This window comes from Charadrius vociferus, unplaced genomic scaffold, assembly GCF_000708025.1.
Source record: "Charadrius vociferus isolate BGI_N301 unplaced genomic scaffold, ASM70802v2 scaffold309, whole genome shotgun sequence".
NCBI lineage: Eukaryota > Metazoa > Chordata > Aves > Charadriiformes > Charadriidae > Charadrius > Charadrius vociferus.
Window position 1 is genome coordinate 346,871 of NW_009661370.1, and position 25,456 is coordinate 372,326.

General features: G+C 37.3%; 1 protein-coding gene across 1 annotated transcript in view; it reads left to right on the forward strand.

The window, feature by feature from the left end:
• Positions 1-25,456, forward strand: part of RYR2 (ryanodine receptor 2 (cardiac)) — a 471,929-nt gene that overhangs the window by 262,308 nt on the left and 184,165 nt on the right. The window contains exons 20-26 of the mRNA XM_009893652.1: positions 1,014-1,255; positions 5,549-5,741; positions 7,433-7,649; positions 8,931-9,035; positions 13,077-13,180; positions 19,680-19,763; positions 24,410-24,569. Of these exons, the coding sequence (XP_009891954.1) occupies positions 1,014-1,255; positions 5,549-5,741; positions 7,433-7,649; positions 8,931-9,035; positions 13,077-13,180; positions 19,680-19,763; positions 24,410-24,569 (1,105 nt within the window). The remainder of the gene's footprint in view (positions 1-1,013; positions 1,256-5,548; positions 5,742-7,432; positions 7,650-8,930; positions 9,036-13,076; positions 13,181-19,679; positions 19,764-24,409; positions 24,570-25,456) is intronic.

A 25,456-nucleotide genomic window follows, 5' to 3' on the forward strand; every position in this document is an offset into this window, starting at 1 on the left:
CCAGTAGGCATACTGTGTGCTGGGGCTGGCTTAGAGCTGCATCTATGTTAATTAGGCAGCTTGTAAGTAGAAAGAAACTATTTATAGAAGTTATAACCCAATCTAGTGGAGGGATGTGAAAACTAGATACATTCGGCCTAGAAGTCTAAAAGATTTCTCGCAATACGGGTAACCAACCATTGAGGAAATGTACCTAGCGTTGATTTTGGATACCTCTATACTCTATAGCTTTAATTCAAGATTGGATGGCTTTCTCAATCCAAAACTGACACAGTAGTGATTGTCTGGAGACAGATTTTTTTTTTTTGAGGAGATTCTAGATTCAGTATTATCCCCAAAATCATATTAGAAAAGCATAGTTTTCTTTCCTTTTTTTCCCCTTGTGACGCTTAGATGTATGACTGCCTATTGCTATCTAACTAGATATTGAATAAGCACAGAAATAATTTTGCCTTTCAAGTATGCTTGTGAAGTATTTTAAAAATCATCAGCAGTAGGAACGTCAAAGGATAGGTACAACCACTGCAAATTACTGAGGTATACAGAACTTGGAACAAGGAAGGAAGAGGTACAAGAGAATTTTGGAATAGATTAATAATTTACTTTTGTATCTTTGTAAATGTTATTCTCTTGAATGGATAGTCAGTGTTATAGAATGCAGTTTGCTATGTAAAATTAAACCTGCCCTATGTACTTTCTGCATTTCTGTTGGTAACTGGTGAATAGCTGCTATTTTTGTTTGTAGGATTGTACATCTATTAAATGTTCAAAATGTTTAAATACATACAGTATTATTATTGGTATGTGAGTGAGGATAGTGTTTCAGTTACTGAAACAAACACTTTTTTACTTTAAATGTACGTTTTTCACCAGAATAAATAAATAAATGGAATTTGCTTCTGTTGTTTTTATTACACAAAACAAGCATGAAATTTGAGTTTGATGCAAAGTCTGCAGTAGTTCATGTTCTTGAGATAAGTTTTTCATAAGCACTTTTATTCTTTCTGTTTAAGCATGCGACCCAACATCTTCTTGGGAATTAGTGAAGGCTCTGCCCAATACAGAAAATGGTACTATGAACTTATGGTGGACCATCTCGAGCCCTTTGTGACCGCAGAATCAACTCATCTACGAGTGGGCTGGGCTTCAACAGAGGGCTACTCACCATATCCAGGAGGAGGAGCAGAATGGGGAGGAAATGGTGTTGGTGATGACTTGTATTCCTATGGCTTTGATGGTCTGCATCTGTGGTCAGGTATTCTTCTTCTTTTGTGTGTGTTTGTTTTTTTAGAATACTAGAACATTGCTTGCAATTCCAATGAATTTCTGTTCAACAGCAGCAAAGTGTATCGGATGTTTCAGTTTACACTAGGAATATACAGAAACAGTACCCTACATCAGAATATGTTTTAACTTGACATTGCATATTGAAACAAATATTTTATACAGAGTAATGCAGATAGAATAATAATTTATGTTTCACCCTGGGAATTATTTTTGGCTTTTTTCATATTAACTATACAGATTTTATTTAAAAATTTAAAAGTGAAAAAAAAAAATAAAAATGAAGTCTGACAAACAGTTGTCTGGATTTGTAATTCCTGTGTGATAGTGTAAGAACGGCCTGAGAGATTTAATTCACAGGAGACTCTTCTTTTTTTCCTTTTTTTTTTTTTTCTTTCTTTGAACAGCTTCTTAATATGGATCTGTAGTTTAGAAGTTTAGCAATACTTAAGAGGTGAAGAACATTTTTAAGTATCCTTTTTGCCATACATTTTAAAACCAGATATTTTTCTGTTGTGATGTTTTATTTACATACATTAAGACTATTTATTTCAAGACTTGCAGAATTATATTCCTAGCTTGCATATGGTGTGTTTGTCAGGTATGTATCTTTAAAATGTTATTGGCCCAGCTTGGATATATTTGTTAATAGCAATTTCTCTATGCAATTCTAGTGTTAAGGGATGCTGAACTCAGTGCCTAATTTGTATTTACTGATGATTCTGCAAATATCTTATTCTCTCTTCAAACTGGGTTAGCTCAGGAAAATCAGAATAATAAGAAAGCGAGTATGTTTTCTTTTTCTTAGTCTTTTTCACATAATTTAACTTTTGTGAAAAGATTTCCAGATATTTAGAATGGGTAGTCCTATGCATGGACAGTCCGAAACTTCTTGAAAAAAGTTTCTACTGTGGTTTCACCTTGTTGAAGAAATTTTTTTTCCTTTGATTTTGAGGGATTATTGGGCAGTGATGAACTGTAGAACTGACTGGAAACTGTTTAGGCTCATTGGATTGGCAGTTCTTGCCACTATGAAGATATAAGCAAGTTCTCTAAAGTTCCTTAGCAGACAAGAGAGACATTTGAGTGAGTCAGCTGTATGTATCATTCCAGGTCTTTGAAGTTTTGAGGCACTGTGGCTTGATGCTTGGAAAAGAATACAGTTTTACATTTCAAAAGACTTTCCAATCAAAATAGCAATGGATTGTATGATTAAATAGTAACATATCGACTGAAGTGGCATCATAGGAGAGTAGCTGCCACTTTGCCTCTCATGTGTAGTGAGAATTACTTTGGAACAATGATGCATAATTAATGGTGTCATTAAAGCTGTGTCGTAACTGAGTTTGTCAGATAAAGTATTATTACAGAGGAACCAGAAAATAATAAGCCAACTGAAATAACTTTTGTAGTTAGGGTCCCTTTTAGGGAGGAAGCAAAAGATTACTGAAAATCAAAATGATTTTTCTACCCACTGGATATTTTTTAATCAAAAATGTGACAAAAGTGAACAATTGTTTCTGGTTCTCGAATCAATAATCCAGCCCAGTCAGACTGGGCTGTCAGACCACCTTTGTATGTGCAATTTTTGTATATTAATCTGTGTTGTGGATGTGGCTGGTAGATTTGAAAAGATTTCTGTCTCCATTGATGTTCTCGGGTAACACATACCTCTCAAGCTTGGAAGGGCTTTACATAGTTGAATGTTGAAAATCATGGCCTTTCTTCTTCCACAGTCCCAGGCTGCGTCTTGGTAAGATTCTGCAATAATGTTTTTAAAATAATCTGAGCATGAAACATTTACTGCATTAATGAATAGCAGCAATAATTTCTACCCCTGGGTTTCTGTTCTGGACCAAGCCTTTACCCAGGAACACATTTAATTTACATTTATTTCTTCAGTCTGGCAATTACTTCTCTACTATGGAGAAGTGGAACTCATAGAGGTTAAAAGCCTAAGGCCAGAAAAGGCACTTTGATCATTTGGTCTGACTGTGTCAGACCACTTCATCAGACCACTACATATTTCTGTTAACAGTCAGCCCTGCATTGATCCCAATAACCTATATTTTGCTAAATTTTAACATCTAACGAGGCGTCTAGTCTCCAGTAGTATGCCTTTAGGAGATGAGGTATCCACTCTTCATTGATAGCTCTTTCGAAGTTTAGTTATCTCTGCTTTTAAAGAGTTGTCCCTTTTTGCGATTTATTTGAAACTAACTCTCAGCTGTTGTGATGTTTTTCTCTGCTATTCTTTACTGTGCTCTGAGTTTTGGGATGTTAGAGCTGGTAGAAGGTAGTTTCCTTGCAAGACACTACTTACATTGTGACTCCTATTCTGTGTCTTAGCACTGTTTCCTATAGATTTCTTGATTTGTGAGGGGCCCTTAGCATTGCTCCATGTCATTCTCCTGTCTTTGCTGTGGGAACAGACTATTCTCACATAGCTGAGCAAAGGACATCCTGCCTTGAAAGGGTGTAGGTCTGGCAATTACTTCTCTACTATGGAGAAGTGGAACTCATAGAGGTTAAAAGCCTAAGGCCAGAAAAGGCACTTTGATCATTTGGTCTGACTGTGTCAGACCACTTCATCAGACCACTACATATTTCTGTTAACAGTCAGCCCTGCATTGATCCCAATAACCTATATTTTGCTAAATTTTAACATCTAACGAGGCGTCTAGTCTCCAGTAGTATGCCTTTAGGAGATGAGGTATCCACTCTTCATTGATAGCTCTTTCGAAGTTTAGTTATCTCTGCTTTTAAAGAGTTGTCCCTTTTTGCGATTTATTTGAAACTAACTCTCAGCTGTTGTGATGTTTTTCTCTGCTATTCTTTACTGTGCTCTGAGTTTTGGGATGTTAGAGCTGGTAGAAGGTAGTTTCCTTGCAAGACACTACTTACATTGTGACTCCTATTCTGTGTCTTAGCACTGTTTCCTATAGATTTCTTGATTTGTGAGGGGCCCTTAGCATTGCTCCATGTCATTCTCCTGTCTTTGCTGTGGGAACAGACTATTCTCACATAGCTGAGCAAAGGACATCCTGCCTTGAAAGGGTGTAGGGAAGCAGCAAGAGCATCTGAAAACTAAGTATACTATTGACTGCCCTGTCAAAAGGGGCAGATTACACAAAAGCATCTGTGCTACAGTCTGCAGATTATGTGGCAGTATCAGGAGGTCCTTTTCGCTACACAGAGTATTGGAAGTGTTGGTTGGTTTGTTTTTTTTTCCTTGGCGGGGGGGTGGTGGTGTGCGTATGAAAATTTATCTGCAGAAGAATTAATGAGATTTTTCATTTATTATTTTTTCTGCTGTTAAAAACATATGCCATCTTCATCATCTTCTTGGAAATACAGTTCTTCTAGTTAAGTCATTCATGTTTAAAGAAGTGGGACAGCATAGTTAAAAAATTAGTGTTCTGTCCTTAATATGCATTATGGTTTATCTCTTGCAGGCATTGCATATGCTATTTTTGGAAAACATATCTAGAGAAATTTTCATAGAACTTTAATGCTTTTCCATAAATTTTCTGTTGTAGATGGTAGTAAATTTCAGGAACAGACAGTTCCTATTTCTGTATTTTGTAGGATATTTGTCTTGGAAAGCAGGTGGGCTTCTGTAAATGTAATATGATGCAGGAGAGAATGATCCTTGAGAATTCATACAAATCTTACTAAAGAAAAATATTTTTATTACTGAATATATATGACTCAAAATTGCTGCTGTCGTTGTATATGCCAGAAAAATGCTGGTTTGCAGTTGAAACTAAGTAGTGCCATCTTATAGTTTGCAAGGGTGCTGTGATGTGGACCTTAAGAGGAAGTACCTTATTTTTCCTAAATAATTTAAAGTATGATACTTGTCCTTATCTTGAATAATGACACATTGTTTGGTAAAGTGTACTAGGTTTGATATTAGATACTAACAATTGTTTTTCAATTGGCATTTTACTACTGTGAGGAATAAAATTTTGTTTTCTTGGTTTTTGACTGTTTATATGGGTATCAGTAATTATTTTCACTTACATCAAATGTCATTTAATTGTATTACTTATGATTAAAATAGCTTTGTAGGTACGATTGTATGCTTCTCTTCACTATATTCCAAGCTTAAAATCAAGTCTTAAACTTGTTATAGGTTAAGTATTTGTGTATTAACGTGTTTGTGCTCTATTACTATGTTTTCTTTCTTTTTTTTTAGGCTGCTGTGAAAACCTGTACGATTTCCCAAGTTTTGCTAAATGTGTCTCCTTTACTTCCGTAGGTTGTGTAGCACGAACAGTAAATTCTCCCAACCAACATCTCTTAAGAACTGATGATGTTATTAGCTGCTGTTTGGACCTGAGTGCCCCCAGCATCTCTTTCCGGATAAATGGTCAGCCAGTTCAAGGAATGTTTGAGAATTTCAACATAGATGGCCTCTTCTTCCCAGTTGTGAGCTTCTCTGCAGGAATAAAGTTAGCATCCTGTGTAGTTTGGGGGTTTTTTCCCAGTCTGTTTGGGGTTTTTTTTTTCTGTATATGTGAATATGCTGAATATTTCCATGGCTCTTTGCTCTCATTTACCTTTCTGACATCTGGTTCTTTGGCACAGTTCCAGTTCTTGGATACTGAGAGCTACAAAGGAGTCCTGAAGAGATAGTGCATCTGTTGTTTTTCAGCACACCAGTGTATTCAGGTGGTTTGCAGACAGACCTTAGAAACAGCTTCTTTATCATTTCTTAGCTGACGCATTTCTACACATTTATTCCAGGACAGGATTTAACTATATGGGAAGAAAAACATCAGTCTGTGATGTTAAAAATATATTTGCCCTAACTCAGTTGTTATGAGGTAGTAACTATTATTTGAAGATGCATTATCTTCACTTACCTTAAGAAATGTTTACATTTTCTTGTCAGCAGGATGAGTTAATATGAATTCAGTCAATCTGTATCCTGGTTTTCTACAAAGTTTCAAGTCACACTTGAGGTTCCAGACTTCTGCTTCCATTTATTGAATAGTTTGAGACTATTAAAAAAGATTGTGTGATGTTTCAGCAAGGTAACCAACTTTAGTGGGACTGGCAAAGGTGAATGGTGAAAGTTAATTTCTGTTGGAGACAGAGCAATGCTCTGTGAGGGATCATTCAAAGACTGTGGAAGCTAAGAGCTATCACACAGTGGGCATACCAGCCTCTCATTCCAGATGCAAAATGCACTTACTTAGACTTTGCATTGGATAATACAGGAGATACAATGTGGTAAACTTTAGACAGGCATGCTATGAAATGCAAAAAAGTAAAGTGCATGCTTTATCTCAGTCATGTGAAGTTTTTGACAGAAATCATTCGTGTGCTGATATTTTTTTGAGTGACAAAAATCTTGTAAGATACTCAGTGAATAGAAAAGAGGAAAAATTATTCTGTTGTAAGGCTAGTTTTTCGGTGTTTTTTTGATTCCTTCTGGATGCCAATGTTCTGGGAAGATTTTTCAGTATTATGTCGTTGCTACTTCATTATCACCTCATTCATGGAGTTTTTCAGTAACAAAAAACATGAGAATATCACCATTTTGTAATGAATAAAAGAATGCTTTCCCCTAGGTTTCTAATAACATGACAAGTAGGTGTTTTAGGGGAGAAAATACAGGTGTTTTTTTATTGTGTCCTAAAGATTTAGTGTTCTGCAAGAGAAAAGAAAGAACTGTATTCCATGGTTTTCAGGCTCATTTCTCAAATGAAAGAGAATGGAGAACTCCTCAATGGAGAGAATTCAGAGGTGGTTGACTGATTACTCTGTTTTATAATCTCTGCCATTTGAAACTGAAAATGCTGCTGCTTACTTCATAGGTGTGCTAAGTAAACTGATTTTTCTCTCTCTCTCTGTCTTCTCGTTTGGTCTCGTGATTTAGAATACCTATATGGAAGTGGACATCAACTAAAAGAAAGGATTTTTTAATTTTGCCCATTTTTTTTGCACCTCCTACTTTAGAAACTCCACCACTAGTTAGAGAAAGTTGAACTGTAAACAATGTAAATAAGCTACAACATTGAATTTTATTTTTTTTCCTTTTTAAAAAAATAACATTCAATAGGTGTTAGGATTACAAACTGATTAGGTTTGACACCAGAGGTGTCTCAGTTATCTAAAGTAACTTCCATTTTTACAGGGTACGTTTCTTGCTTGGAGGTCGCCATGGAGAATTCAAGTTCCTTCCTCCACCTGGATATGCCCCTTGCTTTGAAGCTGTCCTACCGAAAGAGAAGCTGAAAGTGGAGCATAGCCGAGAGTACAAGCAGGATCGTAGCTACACAAGAGACCTGCTGGGTCCCACCGTCTCTCTGTCACAAGCAGCTTTCACTCCCGTTCCTGTAGATACTAGCCAGGTATGGAAACTGAAAGATTGCATTTTCACTTTTAACACACATGTTATAGGCCTATGTTACTTCACATTTGATTGAATTTACAGCTTGTCTCAGACTTGTCTTTTCTTGGGATTTGCTTGGTATGTTCCATTGTGAGAAACAGAAAAATGGTGCATAAAGTCTAGTGCTCACGAGAAGTTTCATACATTTCAGTTCGCAACCACTATGATAAAGAATGTTTTACCCTAATATTAGAGTAGGCAAAAAAAAGAATATTTGAACTTTTTTCAGTTAATAGACATTTTTATTGCTGTTTAAGTAAAAGTACTGGAGACTTTGCCTTATGATAAGACTTTTGGACCAGCTTCAGCTCTCATTCTTTACTGGACTTGCAGGTTACTGAGAGTGGTATTTGACTCACTGTGGACAGTAAATGGCATGGACTGAAGTTATAGGTTTTTTTGGTTGGTTTGTTTGGGTTTTTTTTGCATAGTTGCAAAGAGCCGTAATTCTTTAATACCAAAGAGCTCCATCTCTGATCACAGACAAGAGTTTATTATACACTTGACCAGAGTTTGAGATTATACTATTTTTTGTACAATATGTGCTCAGATTTTACCATATTTAGGAACTTGTTCCTGAAAAAACCCACACATAAAAAAGAACAAACCTGCTAGTTTGTTACCATTATGCACTAAATTCAGCATTCCACATGTATCATCTAGTTATTGTTCTTTAGCATCAACAATTAAGGTAACATTGTCATGATTCACAGCACTGTTTATTGGAGGTCTCTGGTTTTTGAGGTAAAGCAGACTTGATCTCAAATTTTGGAGGTAGAGTGATGTGCTGTCCTGATTATACTTGTCACTTGTCATCGTCATCTAATCACTAGTTTTTAATTTTTTTATGGATTTCAACTCTCAAATGTTTAGATTTGTCTGAAGTGTTTTTTACAATCTTGCCTTAGTTGTTGAGATTTTTAGCATTTTTTTAAGCTGAGAGATAGCATCGGTTTGAGTAGTTTCTACCCAGCTGCCAGGAATGTATTCCATGCCATTTGGAGGTGTTGGATTTAAAACTGTTTTCTCTCGTTGGTCAAACTCTGGAACTTGTAAGTGCATAGGTTAAAGTATTTCTATTGCCTGAAGAACTCTTGCTCTCTTTAGTCAGTAAGAACCGAATGATAATTTAGGTTTAGTTGAGAGATCTGCTTTGTACAAAGTTTGTCTGTTACTAAAGTTTGGGTGAAACTCTAAAGCAACTTGTTTGTAACAGCCTCTTTCTTTCTTCTCTCTTTAGATTGTTTTGCCTCCCCACCTGGAAAGGATTAGAGAAAAATTAGCAGAGAACATCCATGAACTTTGGGTTATGAATAAGATTGAACTTGGCTGGCAGTATGGACCAGTACGTACCTTCCAATTTAATTTTCTGTTAATTATGTAGTATTGTTCAGCACATAGGTTTCAATGTGCTAATGGGACTGCATTTTTTTCCATCCTTCCAAAATTAGTAACGTTTTAAACTCTTTCCACTAAAAATCTGGTATTAAACCTGTTTGGTGCTGAAATTTTCATCTGGTCTAACTGCCAGCACAGCAAGCACTTACTGGGTTTTCATCTTCTGTTTTTTCCTCGGGCAAGAAGTTTAGTTGTCTGGTGGAGTAGCCAATAAAAACAGTTATTCTTGGTTCTCTTCACATCTACTGCCTGACATAACTCTTTCAGAAGTCCCAAACTTATTTTTCATGAAAAATAATATTGCTTATAGGAAATGCCATTAAATCTGCTTTTCTACTTCTTCAGGCTCATGTTTGTATTGGGTGCTCCACATAGCTATTTTCTTATCTCTTTCCTACTTTTTTCCCTACGTGGCTTCTGGCTTTGAAACAAAATGCAGTCTATTTTTTTGATTAGATATTTTTTAAAATCAATCATAAAAAAATATACAAGCTAGTTATTTGTATCCCAAATGGTGTTGTTTATGAAGAACTATTGCTGTGAAGAGTGTATAGAAACATATAGTAGATACTAGATGTAAATGTAAAAACATGTACGCATGTATATGAACATGCATGTATTCTATTTTTGTTAATAAAAAGATTTTGGTATTCTGAGGAGGTCAGATTACAGATTTAATGTAACTAGGTATACTGGTATACTAGGTATTGTATTTGTTGTAGCATACGGCAGTACTTAAAAAGATTTCTTAAGCCATGACAACAGAGAAGACCTCTAGACTTTTTTTCTGTTGTTGCTTTCCCCACCAAATCAAACACAAAACACCAGTTAAATTAATGTGTCAAAACATTTTAATTGTTGTATAATCATACCAGCTGTGAAGCAATCTGCAGGAATTTTTAGTGTACCATTACTTACAATTGAGAATCTAATTGTACAGTTAAACACTCTTTTAATTTAAACGATATCTAGTAAGTATTAAGTTAAGCAGCAATAAATGCGGTAGTTATATTCAGAATGAAAACAGGTGCTAAATCTTTTAAGTTGTTCAGCTTTCTCTCTCTAGTCGTAGTGTTCTATGGTTGGATGTGCTCACTTTGGGAATGTGGAAAAGTGTATGCTGATCACCTTCTGGAGATTGACTCCTTTTTCATGTTGGTTTCTCACAGATGATTTCATCAGTTTAAGCTACAGTTGCCAGTTCTAGTTATCTGAATTGATGCACTGCAATTACTGAGTACTGAGGGAAGGCACGAAACAGAAATTAGCTGGTTTAGACACACGCATAAAAGTGCTCTAATCTTGGTCGGATTTGGTCTCTTTAGTTCACAGCAAGATTAATTATATATAGTAGCTACCTTTTCTGGAAAAAGTGGTGCCGAAACCAAGTCAAAAAGTTTAAAGGCTAAAAACCAGAATTGGTAGAGTCAAATGTCTCTCCAGGCTATTCAAAGAATCTGCTGTAGATTGTATTTTATACTCCTGTCTACGTACCTGTTTCATCAGATCTGGATGTGATATTACCACTGCATTTTATACATGAAGCAAAGTAAAACAAGAAACTAATGTAGCAAAATTAAGGACTTTTGTTAACTGGCTTCATCATCAGTCTGAATATGAGTGGTATTTAGGTGTCCAACTTGAAATCGTCAGATGCATGTGCGTGTCTTTGTTTCTCTAAAACTTCACTCTACATTTAAAACTAGCCACAAAAAAAAAGAATTGATAGGTTTCATGAGTTCTGCCGCTTATATAATGTATTTGCAAGGCAGTAGACTCTTATACTATGCTCAGGAAAAAAAAAGGTGGGGGTTGGAAGGCAACCTACAAAATACGTTGAATATATGATAGGAGTATTATACATTGAAGCTGTAGAGTGAAAAGAGTGTCACTAGGGGAAATTCAATTAACATTGGAATTCTGAGGAGAACACCTGATGTCAAGATTAAAATCAGCTGTACACAGATCTTAAGTAGTCTTTCTCATTGGAGACTATGCTGTATCTTTATTAATGCAGATTACCGTAGGTTTTACCATAGGTTTAATTTTGCAAATAAACATTTTCAGTGTCTGCTAAAAGGTGTTTCTCATTTTAGCTGCTAATGATTTTGATCAAGTAGCTTGACAGTTGAATTGCTTGTATTGCCTGTCCAAAGAACATTAAACCCATCAAATGAAGATAAATTTTTCCCTGGAAATTGTAAATATTTTTCAGTCCAAAACATAAACAAATGTCTGCTGTTCAATTTGATAATTATTATATACTTAGATTAAAATGCAAAAATATGTTATTCAGAAATGTAGAGAGAGATTTTTTTCACGACATTAAATAAACTAGATTGAGTAGTAGTGTACAGTTTAGTTATTGTTATAGAAAAACACAGAACTGACAAAAATAGAAGATGATAAAAAATAAATTTCAGCTATCGGTGATCCATGTTCATATTCACTCTCAGAGTACTTATATATAATTAACACTCAGAACTTGAAATTAGAGAAACTGTATGAATAGGTTATGGTTTGCAGATGACTGTTTTTCCTTCCCCTGCTCGAGCACACTATGTTTATGTCCCAATATTATGATTTTATTTAAGTGTAATCTTAGATACTACATATGGATTTATTGCCATGATGCTATAGCTTTTTCATTTTAAGACATTTACGTTAAAATAGCCAAAGAAAAGCTCTTTTATTTGATGCAATATGCAGGGCAAGCAATTAGTTTAAGTGTGATACCTTATTTTTCTGAAAGTCAGGAATTTCATGACAGTTTATATACTACTGGCTTTCTTACCCTTTAATGACATCAAATCTGATTCTGTATATGAACAACAGATCAAGTTGTTGAGAACAGATTATACACAATTCAATGGTACCAGTTCACTGAGAATTCCTGGCTTGGTCTTTTTCGGCTAAAACAATTTAAAAGCCATCCTGTATTCACCAAATGAGTAAAGATCAACAATTAGATTTCTTAACTTCAACTGTTAACATTTCATTTTCCAGCAAAATTATCTGATTGGTCAAAAGTTGTTGATAATGTTGTTTTTCTATAACTTTCACCTTGCAACTTAAAAGAGCTTACGGTCCATGAAAGATGGACACAAATGTGTTTCAATATACAGGTAAAGATGTAGTCTCAGCTGAGCAAAAGTTAACACTTTCATTGGGATCTTTTAGCTAATATTTGCAAACTTATGTTTTTTACCAAGCCCTCTGGCAAGACATAATCTTTGTAGGTTTTGTTGACAGAGCTCTAGCATGATAAAGATGCAAAGCTGAGAGCAGTAGAATGTTCAGTTATCCCAGCCTCTCAAGTTGCCCTTCCTATTTATGACTAAAACTATATAGAAGGAGTGCAGGTTAAAAATATTTTTCATGATTTTTAAGTTTATAAAATGTAGGATTTTGTAATTTATATTCTTCATGACTTTGCTGTCACTACAGTAAAAGTAAAATAATGTTCCAGTCATTTGTGACTGCTGAACAGTTGCGTTCTGCATGTATCCTATTGGACATAATTAAGAAACAAGCATTTTCTGAATTAAGTTAGGCAAGATTTATCCTTTATATCGTTACTTTTGTAGGGTAAGGACTCAGTACTATTCATATAAACGTATTCATACAACCTGGATGCATAATTTTTCAAACATGATGCTGAAGATGAGTTGTTATTTTATGGCTGTGTGTCAAAACACAACATAGATTGCACTATTGTTGAACTTTGCGTAATTGTTGTGAACATATGCATATTGAAAAGTACAAATTAGCATTTATTCCACTTGAGATCTGCAAATCTGAAGTTTATTTGCAAATGCAAATTCTGCCTTACTTGAACAGAATGATCATGCTCTGAGAATACAGAATGCTTTCTGTTTTGAAGTGGTGTTCAGTTTGAGTAATTCTGACAGAATTGTGGTTTGGACTGTTTTTAAATTTCTTCTAGTTTTTACGACACATTAAGATTATTTCTTTACTGTCTTTCCAGGTTAGAGATGACAATAAAAGACAACACCCATGCTTAGTGGAGTTCTCAAAATTGCCGGAGCAGGAAAGAAATTATAACTTGCAAATGTCACTTGAAACACTGAAGTAAGTTGCTAAAACTTTTGAAGCTTATAGTGAGTTTCCTAAGGAGTTGCATTTTCCAGAATTGTAATTTGACATGTGAATTACAATTTGATGTGTAGGTGAGGGTAATGATATGAAAATAGGGGGGTGATATACCTTAATGGATGATGTTTGTGGCATTGAAAATGGCTTTGATAGTTGTCTTTTTAATATCCATGGAATTTTAGAATTATTGTGGCAATGCTGATTATGAACTAATAACTCAGGCAGTTTTAATCTTGTTGGAGGAAAGAAATAGGTCCAAGCTTTGAAAAAAAAACTCTTTGCTTGAATTAACTTTTATTGCCTTTAATTTTCTTTATTCATAAAGTGTGCTTTGAAAATCAATAGATATTTTTTGGACATGACTAGCAATGAGATTTCCTTCAGGATCCCTTGCTGCTATTTCTCTGTCATCGGTGCATGTTGCCACAAAACAGTAGTAGGCATTCCCTCCTTTTCTGAATGGGTGGTTAGATGTGTGAATGTCATAGAAGCTCTCCAGTTGGAATGCTAAAAAATTTCAGTGTTAATGGGTTTGTTCAAGTAACCTAGTTATCTGGCTCACAAAGATAAAATTCCACATTTCAGCGTTGTCAATCGAGCAGGTGCGAGTTCTTAATTCGCTGCAAATGCACTGAAAATCTATTAGTGTAAGTAATTTCTTCCATATGTGGCATTGTATACAGCTAGCGTGTAAAAATATTTCTCAAACTGATAAATGCCCAGTGGTATATATGGTTCTCTAGTCACTCCTATTTGCAGTTTATTGAAATATATTCTTTTTTTTTTTTTCTTGTTACAATGTAGTTGCTTTTTCCTGTTCAAGTCGTTCACAAAGGATGAGTATCTGCATGCAGTAGTGCTTTTCTGGCAATATTTGTACTGTATTATTAAAAAATCTGCCATATAAACTGATAATGCAATACAGCATTTACACTCATGAGGACTTTATGTCCTCATAGTAGAAAGCTAGGTAGAACACTCCTCCTAGAGTTTCTCATAGTGTCCTTCTCTGGTCAGCTTCTCTGCATTATTTACTGATCCACCATTCCCACAGTAAGTAAATTACTCAATGAAAAACATAGTTATGACCCTGAATGTAAAACAGTTTCTGGAGGGATATTTTGGCATTATTTAGAGATAAAGCATTCAGAGATAAATGGAACACCATTGCAGGCAAGAAAAATAAGTTCATACTTGTCTTCAGCTAGATATTAGAATTTCAAGAAAACCTGTTGAGACCCCTTTCAACACAACAATGTGCTAAGAATCCAGAATAGCTTCTTCCTTTCCATTTTATAAAACTACAAAAGATGATCTCATTAACTTTCTCTACAGTTGGATCTTTTGCTAGAATACTCTATATAGTACAGAATCATAGAATCGTTAAGGTTGGAAGGGACCTTTAAGATCATCAAGTCCAACCATCAACCTACCCTGACAAAATGACCTCTAAACCATGTCCCTTAGCACCACATCTACCCTTTTTTTAAACACCTCCAGGGATGGTGAACCCACCACCTCCCTGGGCAGCCTATTCCAATGTCTAATAACCCTTTTAGTGAAAAAATGTTTCCTAATATGCAATCTAAATCTCCCCTGACATAACTTAAATCCATTTCCTCTCGTCCTATCACTTTTCACCAGGGAGAAGAGGTCAGCCCCCACCTCTCTACAACCTACTTTCAGGTAGTTGTAGAGGGTGATAATGTCTCCCCTCAGCCTCCTCTTTTCCGGGCTAAACAACCCCAGCTCCCTCAGTCGTTCCTCATAAGGCTTGTCCTCCAGACTCCTCACCAGCTTTGTAGCCCTTCTCTGCACACGCTCCAACACCTCAATATCCTTCTTGTAGTGAGGGGCCCAAAACTGAAGACAGTACTCAAGATGGGGCCTCAACAGTGCCGCGTACAGCTGGACAACCACTGATAACACTGGCCACCTGGGCACACTGCCAGCTCATATTCAGCTGACTGTCCACCAACACCCCCAGGTCTTTTTCTGCCAGGCAGCTTTCCAGCCACTCTTCCCCAAGCCTGTAGTGCTGCATGGGGTTGTTGTGACCCAAGTGCAGGACCCGGCACTTGGCCTTGTTGACCCTCATACCATTGGCCTCGGCCCATCGGTCCAGCCTATCCAGATCCTTCTGCAGAGCCATCCTCCCCTCAAGCTGATCAACACTCCTGCCTAACTTAATGTCATCTGCAAACTTACTGAGGGTGCATTCGATCCCCTCATCCAGATCATTGATAAAGATATTAAGGAGAACTGGCCCCAGCACCGAGCCCTGGGGGACACCACTTGTGACCGGACACCAACTGGATTTAACTCCATTTACCACCATGGCCATCCAGCCGTTTTTTTTTACACAACGAAGAGTATACCTGTCCAGGCCATGAGCAGCCAGTTTCTCCAGGAGCATGCTGCGGGAAACGGTGTCAAAAGCCTTGCAAAAATCCAGGTAGATAACATCCACAGCTTTTCCCTCATCCACCAAGTGGGTCACCTTATCATAGAAGGAGATTAGTTTGGTCAGGCATGACCTACCTTTCATAAACCCATGCTGACTGGGCCTGATCACCCTGTTCTCGTGCATGTTCCGTGTAATGGCACTGAGGATGATCTGTTCCATGACCTTCCCAGGCACTGAGGTCAGACTGATCGGCCTGTGGTTCTCTGGGTCCTCCTTCCGGCCCTTCTTGTGGATGGGGATCACACTTGCCAACCTCCAGTCAGCTGGGACCTCCCTGGTTAGCCAGGACTGCTCATAAATGATGCAAAGTGGCCTGGTTAGCACTTCCACCAGCTCCTTCAGTACCCTCGGGTGGATCCCATCCAGTCCCATAGATTTGTGTATCTCCAGGTGCTGAAGCAGGTCCCTCACCATTTCCCTTTGGATTACAGGGGCTTCATTCTGCTCCCTATCCCAGTCTTCTATCTCAGGGTTCTGGGTACTCAGGGAACAACTGGTCCTACTGCTGAAGACTGAGGCAAAGACGGCATTAAGTACCTCAGCCTTTGTCTCATCCTTGGTCACTATGTTACCGGCCCTATCTACTAGAAGACAGAGATTATCCTCAGTCCTCTTTTTATTGCTAATATATTTATAGAAACTTTTTTTGTTGTCCTTGACAACAGAAGCCAGGTTTAGCTCTAGCTGGGCTTTGGCCCTCCTGATTTTTTCCCTCATAGCCTCACTACCTCCTTGTAGTCCTCTTGACTGGCCTGCCCTTCCTTCCAAAGGCCATAAATCCTCTTTTTCTCCCTAAGTTGCAACCCTAGCTCCCTGTTCAGCCAGGTCGGTCTTTTTCCCCGACAGCTTGTCTTTTCGCACACGGGGACAGCCTGCTCCTGTGCCTCTAAGACTTCCTTCTTGAAAAACATCCAGTCTTCCTTGGCTCCTTTGCCCTGGAGGACTGCCTCCCAGGGGACTCTGTCAACCAGACTCCTGAAAAGCCGAAAGTCTGCCCTCCAGAAGTCCAAGGTAGCAGTTCTGCTGGCCCCCCTCCTTGCTTCTCCCAGGATCAAAAACTCTATCATTTCATGATCACTGTTCCCAAGACAGCCTCCAACTGTCACATCCCCCACAAGACCTTCCCTGTTTACAAACAGCAAGTCCAGCAGGGCACCTTCCCTAGTTGGCTCCCTCAGCAGCTGCGTCAATATGCCTCAGGCAACATTAAAAATCAGACTCAGAATTAAATGCACACTCCTAATGTTTCACTAAATATTAAATGAATTTTAGTAGTCCTTACATGGTTCAGGACCCAATACTTTTCTAAATCTAACCCTGACAAAGCAAAAAATAATTTGGCTTTATAAACATATCAGTTATGGATTACTTTTATTTTGGTAATTTTATTGCTTGCTCTAGAAGACAGCCTTTTCATTAAATGGATAGTATTCAAAACCTAAAACATTGAGACCTTCTATGGATTTCAAAATTTGTATGCTTACTGAGCTCAGCCTTCATTTCATTCTTGTATTAGTCCTTGTTTTCTGAAGTGTACAGTTCTAATTTTGCAGTATCACCTTGTATTTATCACGTAGATGTCTGTTGTTCAGGGACTAGAATATGAGCGTCTTGCTCAGTTTGTTTCTGCAAGCTTGCAAAGGTGGAAAAATTAGTGCACTAATCTAGTTGAGATGATCCATACTGTGATGACTTGACTTGTAAGATACTTTGATTCTTTACTAGCTGTTTCTAGTCTCCTAGCAGTCAACCTCAGTGGAGGAAAATGAGAAAGAGGGAAAGAAAATGTTCTTTTAAAACTTCCTCTAGTCAGCTACGTGCTATATTCTTTACGATTTGCATACTGCATACTTGAAATAGTTGCAAGTCACCAAGAATAACTCTTACTTGAAGTGTTGGGTTTTTTTTGTTGGTTTGTTGCCAGTTTTGCTGCCAGCTCTACTAGATGAGAGAGGCAGAAAACACAGAAGTTCTGGGTCACGTTATCTGACACAACATTTCTTTTCAATATATTGGGATGTCTGTATATTTTTCAGTATGACTGAATACTTTTATGAACTATAAAAATGATATAGTATATGAAATGTCAAGACTCAGGAATGAGTTACCTCTGAAAATGTCATGGGATTAAAATATGCTTGCTCATACTGGTTCTGCACATTCGTATATAGATTTTGTAGTTTGATCTTGTACTTTTTCTTCATGCTTACTATTTTGTGACTGACTTTCCTGTTTCTACCTATTTACTCAGTTGTGTGTGATAATTGCATGTATCAATATTGTGGCGAGGGTTGCATTCAGGCACTTCTGTTTTTCTTGTTTAGCTTTGAAGTACTTTAGGCATCTTTCAGGTTCTACCCGTATGGTATGCCTTTTTATCCTGCTCTGGCTCTCTGATTTGAATGTGCTGTGTCTGGGTGGAGATAATATAAGGTTCAAACGTCTTGCATTACAAGAAAATTAGGGTTACCAGGCGTTAGCTCCTCTGTACTTCTTTCCACTGTTAGATATGTTCTCTTATGCTGGTGATAGCTGTGTAGGAATCGGGTACAATTTATGCCAATTGAAATTTAGCTGCATTAAGTATTCTTAGCAGATAGTGTTTTGCAGGAGGCAGCCTCTGCATGTTGATTTCCTTATATCTGATTTTACTGTCCAATTTTAAATCAGGGTTCACAGACCATAACAGTAGGATTTACTTCATGTAGGTAGCACTAAAAATATGCTGTAAGAGCCTCCTTGAAACATATGATTCATCTACCAAGAGAAATACTGCTAGAGCAATATTTATGCTCTTCTTTTCTGCCAGTAGGTCCAAGAGCAGTAAATATAGTTAAAGCAAGACTAGAAAATATTGTTTTAACTAGAGACAAGAGCAAATAAAAACCTTGTTTTCCAGCTTTCTTCCGCTTTGGGAAAACCACAATGGAGTCTGAGTTTTACACTTGTGATTTCTTCTGTGTAATCAGTTTCAGTCAAAGATACGGGTGTCACCCTCAGATTTTGAGAAAATGCTGATCCAACTCCAGTGTGGTCTCTGACTTTGGTCCAAGATTTCTTTTCATTTCAATGTCAATATTTTAGTAATGCACCTAGGCTAAAGATTTGATAACCCAGTAAGTGCAGGAACAAATAGTTGAAATGCTGCAGATCAAATCCTGGAGATGAATGAGATTTAAGATTTATACTGCTGGATAGTGTGACTGTAAGGACAGGAAGAGGTCTGAAGTAATCAGAAACCCGATTAGTACCATCGACCGTGTTGTAAGGTTATGTAGAGCATGTCTGTTTTCTGAAAAGAGCTGCATCTTGCAGAGTCAGGCCAATTCTGGCTGCCTGGGTCAGTGGCTCTGTGGTAGAAGCCCTGTGGTACATGACGTACAGTGCCTAGCGTGAATCCTTTTCTCTGAAGTGGATTAATGTGCACATCCATACTGAGCATTAAGATGGCAGTTTTGGCCTATTGCTTATCATGCGTTCTGCTGACAGTCCTCTTTTCAGTAGCATGTCCTAACAAAATCCAGATCCAATTAAAATCTCTGAATTACAGCCTCTCTTTGTAAAGAAGACACGTTCTAAGGATAACAAGTGATGTTTCCTGCCTTTTTTGCTTTCATCAGTTTTGAAGAAATAACATAAATAGATTATGATATAAAGCAGTATGAATAAGTATATAAGCAGTAAGAATAATTATATAAAGCGGAAATACATATTTCAAGGGCAAGGAATCTTTCAACTGATGCCTCATATAGATGAAATAGACTGTATGATAGTTCTATTTTGAAGTAGTCCACTCATATTTTTACTGAAATTTTTAAGAACATCTGGTGGCATTTTCTTAACACTATCAGAAAGCTTATATAAAAAGGCTGGTGTTGATCTTTCCAGATTGTATTGTTGTCATTCCCATAGGTCTCATGTGTTGTACAAGGCCATTTATATACCCAGCAGTACAACTCTGAATATAGAAACATTGGCAGTAATTTGTCTCTGATTTCTGTGTCCTAGAACCCTGCTGGCATTAGGCTGCCATGTTGGAATTGCTGATGAACATGCTGAAGAAAAAGTGAAAAAAATGAAACTTCCAAAGAAGTAAGTTGAAATTCAAATGCATTTTTGGTTAGGCAGTGTGAGTTAAGTGAACTGTATTTTAACAATTTGATATTTATCTTGCTAGTTTTATTGGTACTTTGGTATGCATGTATGCATATGAATTTTGTGAGATTTACTCACACCTTCATCCACACCTTTTCTTTTAGATGTTTACAATCTGATGTGTAGACAAAGTTTAGGTTTTCCATGATTCATTGACATGTCTGGCATTCATTGTTGCATAGTTCTTTTATATCTGGAGCGTACTGTAGAAACTTGATAAAGATTTTTTACAGCAAACTTGTCAATATATTTTGCTGTGCTCCAAATATTTAATGGCAACCCATTTTGAAAGTCCTAGAATGGCCATTTAGTGACTTGAAGTGGAGGGGACTGCTATAGCAACCTGACTTTTTTCTGAGTGATTGAATGGCAACAGCATTGGTAGGACCTGACTCGGGCTGGTATGGTATAGTGGCCTCCGCAGCTCTGAAAACAGCTCTCATGGCCCAGCCAAAATGTCCTGGCTTCTTGCTTAGCACCAGTGTGCCCCCCAGTTTGGAAACAAAGGATTTGGCAGCTTTAACACAGTTGAAAGTAATGGAACTGTAGTTTGTGAGAAGTATATGACAGCCCTGTGGACCAACATACATTTGAGCCCATGGTTTATAAGTTTGTCTAGACTGGTGTAAAATTCAATGGGCTCAAGGAGGATTATAACACGTATAAAACTAGAAAGGTAAAGGTCACAGTTTCAGTGTGAGAGAACTTCTAAGCGTTGGTATTCCTGAATTTAAATTAATAGTTTAGTTTCCTTGGTTATGACTAAGAGCAATGGTAAGTGATAGTACATATGTACAGTGGGTAGAAAAAATAATTGTGGTAACATTCTCAATAGCATCAGAAGTTTGTTGAGCAAAATGGAGCAAGTATTTAGTGATCTAAATACAGTTGTGCAGCTATAAGACTAGATTACGTTTTTTTGTGGATGTAGTCCTGGAGAGAAGAAGGGTTGCTCTTTCACAGTTAAATTACACTTAACTGTAACAAAACGTTACAAGAGTTAGTGTGTGAAAAGCTAAATTTTTGATGGGAGAAGAGATGTCATTTCCTGTGTTTGCTAGTTATTTCTGTTCCTGTAGATGATACAAACACATTATCCCAACGCTTTTTCAGTTTTCCCGTGATAATTCAGTAGGTTCTCATATTTGCTTGACAAAAAAGCTTTATGCTATTATGAAAAACAAAAGCAACGGGTATCACTTGAATGTAATTAGCTCATCTGCTCTGCTTTCTAAGAAATTTTTCAGCCTTACTCTGTATATTTTTGTCTGTCTTCTTAAGCTTTTGCTTTTCTGCCATCCTGTTGTAACAATGAAGATTATAAAATACTAAGAACGAGTTTATTTGTGTCAGTCCTACAGAATTTTGGCATCACAGCCACACTGGTTATAATTTGGGAAAAGCATATTTTTTAACGGCAGTTGTGCCAGAAATTTCCCTCTTCTAATACAGCATCACTTCACAAAAGAGCTTTTTTGGACCAGTTTGAACTACTAGCTGCAAGTGTACTGAAAACATAACTTCTGCTGATGGAAATTCTCTTCCTATTAGGAAGCTTTTTCCTGGTATAACTTTACTTTAGGTTTTTTAATAAAGCATCTTTCAATAACTTTTTATTGTAAAATACCTCCCTGAATTATTCAAAGTCTTTATTTTAATAAATTCTAAATATTAAGTGTTTATATAGGTTAAAAAAAAGTCTAAATGAAATGGGAAAGGCAAAGAGAATTGTCAGACTGAAAAGAAAAAAGCTTTTTGAATTTTTTTTTTTCTGCTTTATTTGATTTTCTCTTGTAAAACAACTCACGTAGACTGCTGAAGATTTTTAATCAAGAAAGCAGAGTGTGGACTAAGATCACTTGAAAACGTATCTACCACTCTTTCTTTAACTTGAGGTGGTGACAAATAAAAGTTCTAGCATGGTTGTTATAAATCAGTGGCAGATCAATATGGTAGTGATAATGTGCTGTTAAAGCAGTTAAATTTTCAGCTTGACAATTATTCCACATTGCTTTACCTACATCTTAAAAAAATTTGTTAATATAAGGCCAGCAGAAATACTGAGCAAGATAAGACCAGTAAGGTACTGATGAGCAGATGACTGGGCAAGAGCTGGGATTTTAGCTACCCATTTCAACTAGCAACATTGGTATGCAGCTAAAGACTGTTCTCCAACATGAATTTGTGCGCACTGTGTGCTTTTGTTATTTTCCTGAGTATCCATTGATACTTATCCTTGCTGAGTATTCATTTGCATCCTGAAATAAAGTATACACATCCTCTGTGACAAAATCAAGAGCATCCTTTGCGACCCCTGGTTCTTTGACCCTGCTCTTGTATCGAAATAGCTGTGGCTATTGTAGCTTTTAAATGCACAACATAACACTTGTGCAGGGGAGTGTGACAGGAAAGAACACAGTAATTGCCAGCCTGACAAATGTGTTAATTCTATATTATTCACTATTTCCATTACTGACTGTTTTTACTCATCTCAATGAAGTGACTTCACAGCTATACGAGGAGAGGCAGTGGTGAGGGCAGTGGTGAGTTAGCACGTGGGAGGTGGCAGCACAACCGCCCGCTGCTTGCTTAGTTCTGTCATAGAAATTTGCCGATTGGTAACTGTATGAATGGTTGATTTTGGATTGACATTCTTGAATTGGTGTTTTCAGACTTAAACTTTTTTTTTTTAATGTGGTAATTTTGAAGGACGGTCCAACCTCATGTTTGTAGATGATAATCCCCTTTAAATACTTGCTTGTTTTCAATTGCTGTTTTCAACCAATTATTTGTTTAAATGGGTTTCAGAATAGTTATCACAAGAGAATTAATTTAAATTTGTAAAGTATTTTAATATTTTAGAATATGAATGGGGATAAACACTGTTTCTTTTTCTGGATTTCTCCCTGTCAGTCCAAAAAAAAAAATACAAGAAAATGGCAGAGTTGTTTAGAAAATAATTAGACAATTATTCAAACTAGCCATTCTTTAAACACCCCAGCATGTATAATTTCAGAGAGAGAATGTTGTTGTTTATTTTCTGCAGACCCTGTGGAAAACACAAAAGAGCACTCTGTTTTGTCAGTGTGCTTGAGGGGAAATACTCGGGGGTATTCAGGGCACGTCCCCCAGCTCCAACCTGGTCTCTCCTGGGGCTGCAAGCTCCAGCTCTGGCACCTGGAGGGCCTCCTCCTCTCTTCCCTTGCTGGCCTTGAGTTCTGCAAGGCTGTTTTTCACATTTTCACACTTTTTTCCTCAATCCTCTCTGCCTGTGCAGTGTTTTTCCCTTCTTTCTTAAAAATGTTTTCCCAGAGGCACCACCAGCATGGCTGTAGGGCTCAGCCCTGCCCTGCGGTGGGTGGGTTGGAGCCGGCTGGGACCTGCTGTGCCTGGTTCAGGGCAACCCTGGTCACTCACTGAGGGGCCTCGCTGGCACCTGGGCACGGACACCCAGTACAGCCTCTGTCTGTCTGCCCCCGGCTTTGCTCTTCCTGCTCCCCTTCCCCTGCACATTCCCTCGTCAGCTGAGGTAAGGCAGGCAACGTCTTCAGGACAAGAGGTAACAGGCACGAACTTGGACATAGGAAGTTCCATCTAAACATGAGGAGGAACTTCTTTACTTTGAGGGTGGCAGAGCACTGGAACAGGCTGCCCAGAGAGGGGGTGGAGTCTCCCACTCTGGCGACATTCAAAACCCGCCTGGACGCCATCCTGTGCAACCTGTTGTAGGTGACCCTGCTCGGGCAGGGGGGTTGGACTAGATGATCTCCAGAGGTCCCTTCCAACCCTGACCATTCTGTGATTCTGTGAACATCTACCACCATGGTGGTACCGCAAAGTGTCGTAGGTTTTTGTTGTAAATTTAGTCAGTACTGATGGGCTGCATCCACCACCATATGCATTATGTCCTTTATTGTAGAAGGTTTGGTCATAAGTAAAGTGGGAGGTGACTATAATTAACTTGATGGGAACAACTTCACAAAAGCAAACACTTCATTCGTAGGATTGCTAAAAATAGTGAGGAAGCTGTCTTTGTGTTCTCAAGTCATGCTTAAATTTTAAACATTTAGTCTTATGATTTGAAGGGTAGTTAAGGTGTGAAGTATTATAAAGACAAACTTCTATTAGATGAACTTCATAGGTGATCCTGAGTAAGCCATGTGACATGCTCTGTCTCTCACATCCCTATATGTAATAGGAAGAATATGTTTTCTTGCTTCAGTAGGAAGTAAGTAGATTTAATAAATATTGCAAAGTGCTCAGAGGTAACAATAATAGTTTTCATATAAGTATTTAGATAAGCAATACCTTAATCTACTACTTTAAATATGTGAAAGTACTAAAATACTTTAAAAACATTTTTAGATCAGACCACTTATGGGTAGCTTTCATTACCAGCTACTCCATCCCATCAAGATGCAATTAGCTTGAAACAAAATCAAATGTCAGTGCATTATTATTCTTTATATTCAAAGACAGAGTATTTATATACATATATTGCATACATATCACCGCTTTCCTTTGCAGTTCTATTAATTTTTTCTTACTGAAAACTAACTGCAGGTTCTGTGTTTTTTTGACAGCTACCAGTTGTTGAGTGGATATAAGCCTGCTCCCATGGATCTGAGTTTTATCAAACTGACCCCCTCTCAAGAAGCTATGGTGGATAAACTAGCAGAGAATGCTCATAATGTGTGGGCAAGGGACCGTATAAGGCAAGGCTGGACATACGGTATCCAGCAGGTAAGTGCTAACTTTAGTCACTTAAAAAAGCACTTATCTAGTGAGATATTTCACAGTTAAATGGGAATAATGGAAATAAAAAAGCAGGAAGAAGCAGCTAATGAATGTGAGTCTGTCAAAGAAAGCAAAAATACATAACTAAAGCAATTCTGATAAATCTTCTAGCAGTATAAGACTCTTCTTTTACAAGCAGTATTAAGAAGTTGATGGTATATTCTTGTATGCTATCTAGATCTCAGGGTGAGAAAATTGCATGCAGGAAGCTAATGTGCTCTAGTATTTTAGGAAATGTAAACATTGACTTTCAGTAGGGGAATCATTTAAATGTTTGCAGTTCTGGGAATTGAATAATTTTGTTTATCCAGGAAAATCAGAATGTAAACTTCTAGTAATCACTTTGCTAATGTGTTGTATTTCTGGCAGAAGCCATGTTTACCTCAGAATAGTTATGTCAGTCTTCCAAGTTCTGGTCCCACTTTAGTGTGTTTTTTTTCAGTGAATAGTAATGCTATGTGGTAGGTATCACAATGTGTTATAAGGGAGGGGAGTAAAAATTAAGCATGGTGTATTATGAACAGCAAAACTCAGGGTCTTTGTTTTCTTTAAAAAAAAATAATCAATTGGTTATACAATGATCCTAATCTATTATTTTTCAAGACAGCTACTATATCAGTTTTCCCTTAGGAGTCATAGCTTATGTTCTTTTTGTGATTATTTGTGAACTTTATATAGAGAAAGGTGTCTTCACTTCTGTTAATAAATGTGTGGTAGCATATCACAGTGAAATCTTTGGAAAATTCACCCCTTGGGGAAAAAAAAGAGTTTTCATGGTTTTCCACTGGGCATAAAGGATCATTATTTTTGCAAAAATGAGAAATGGCTGTTTT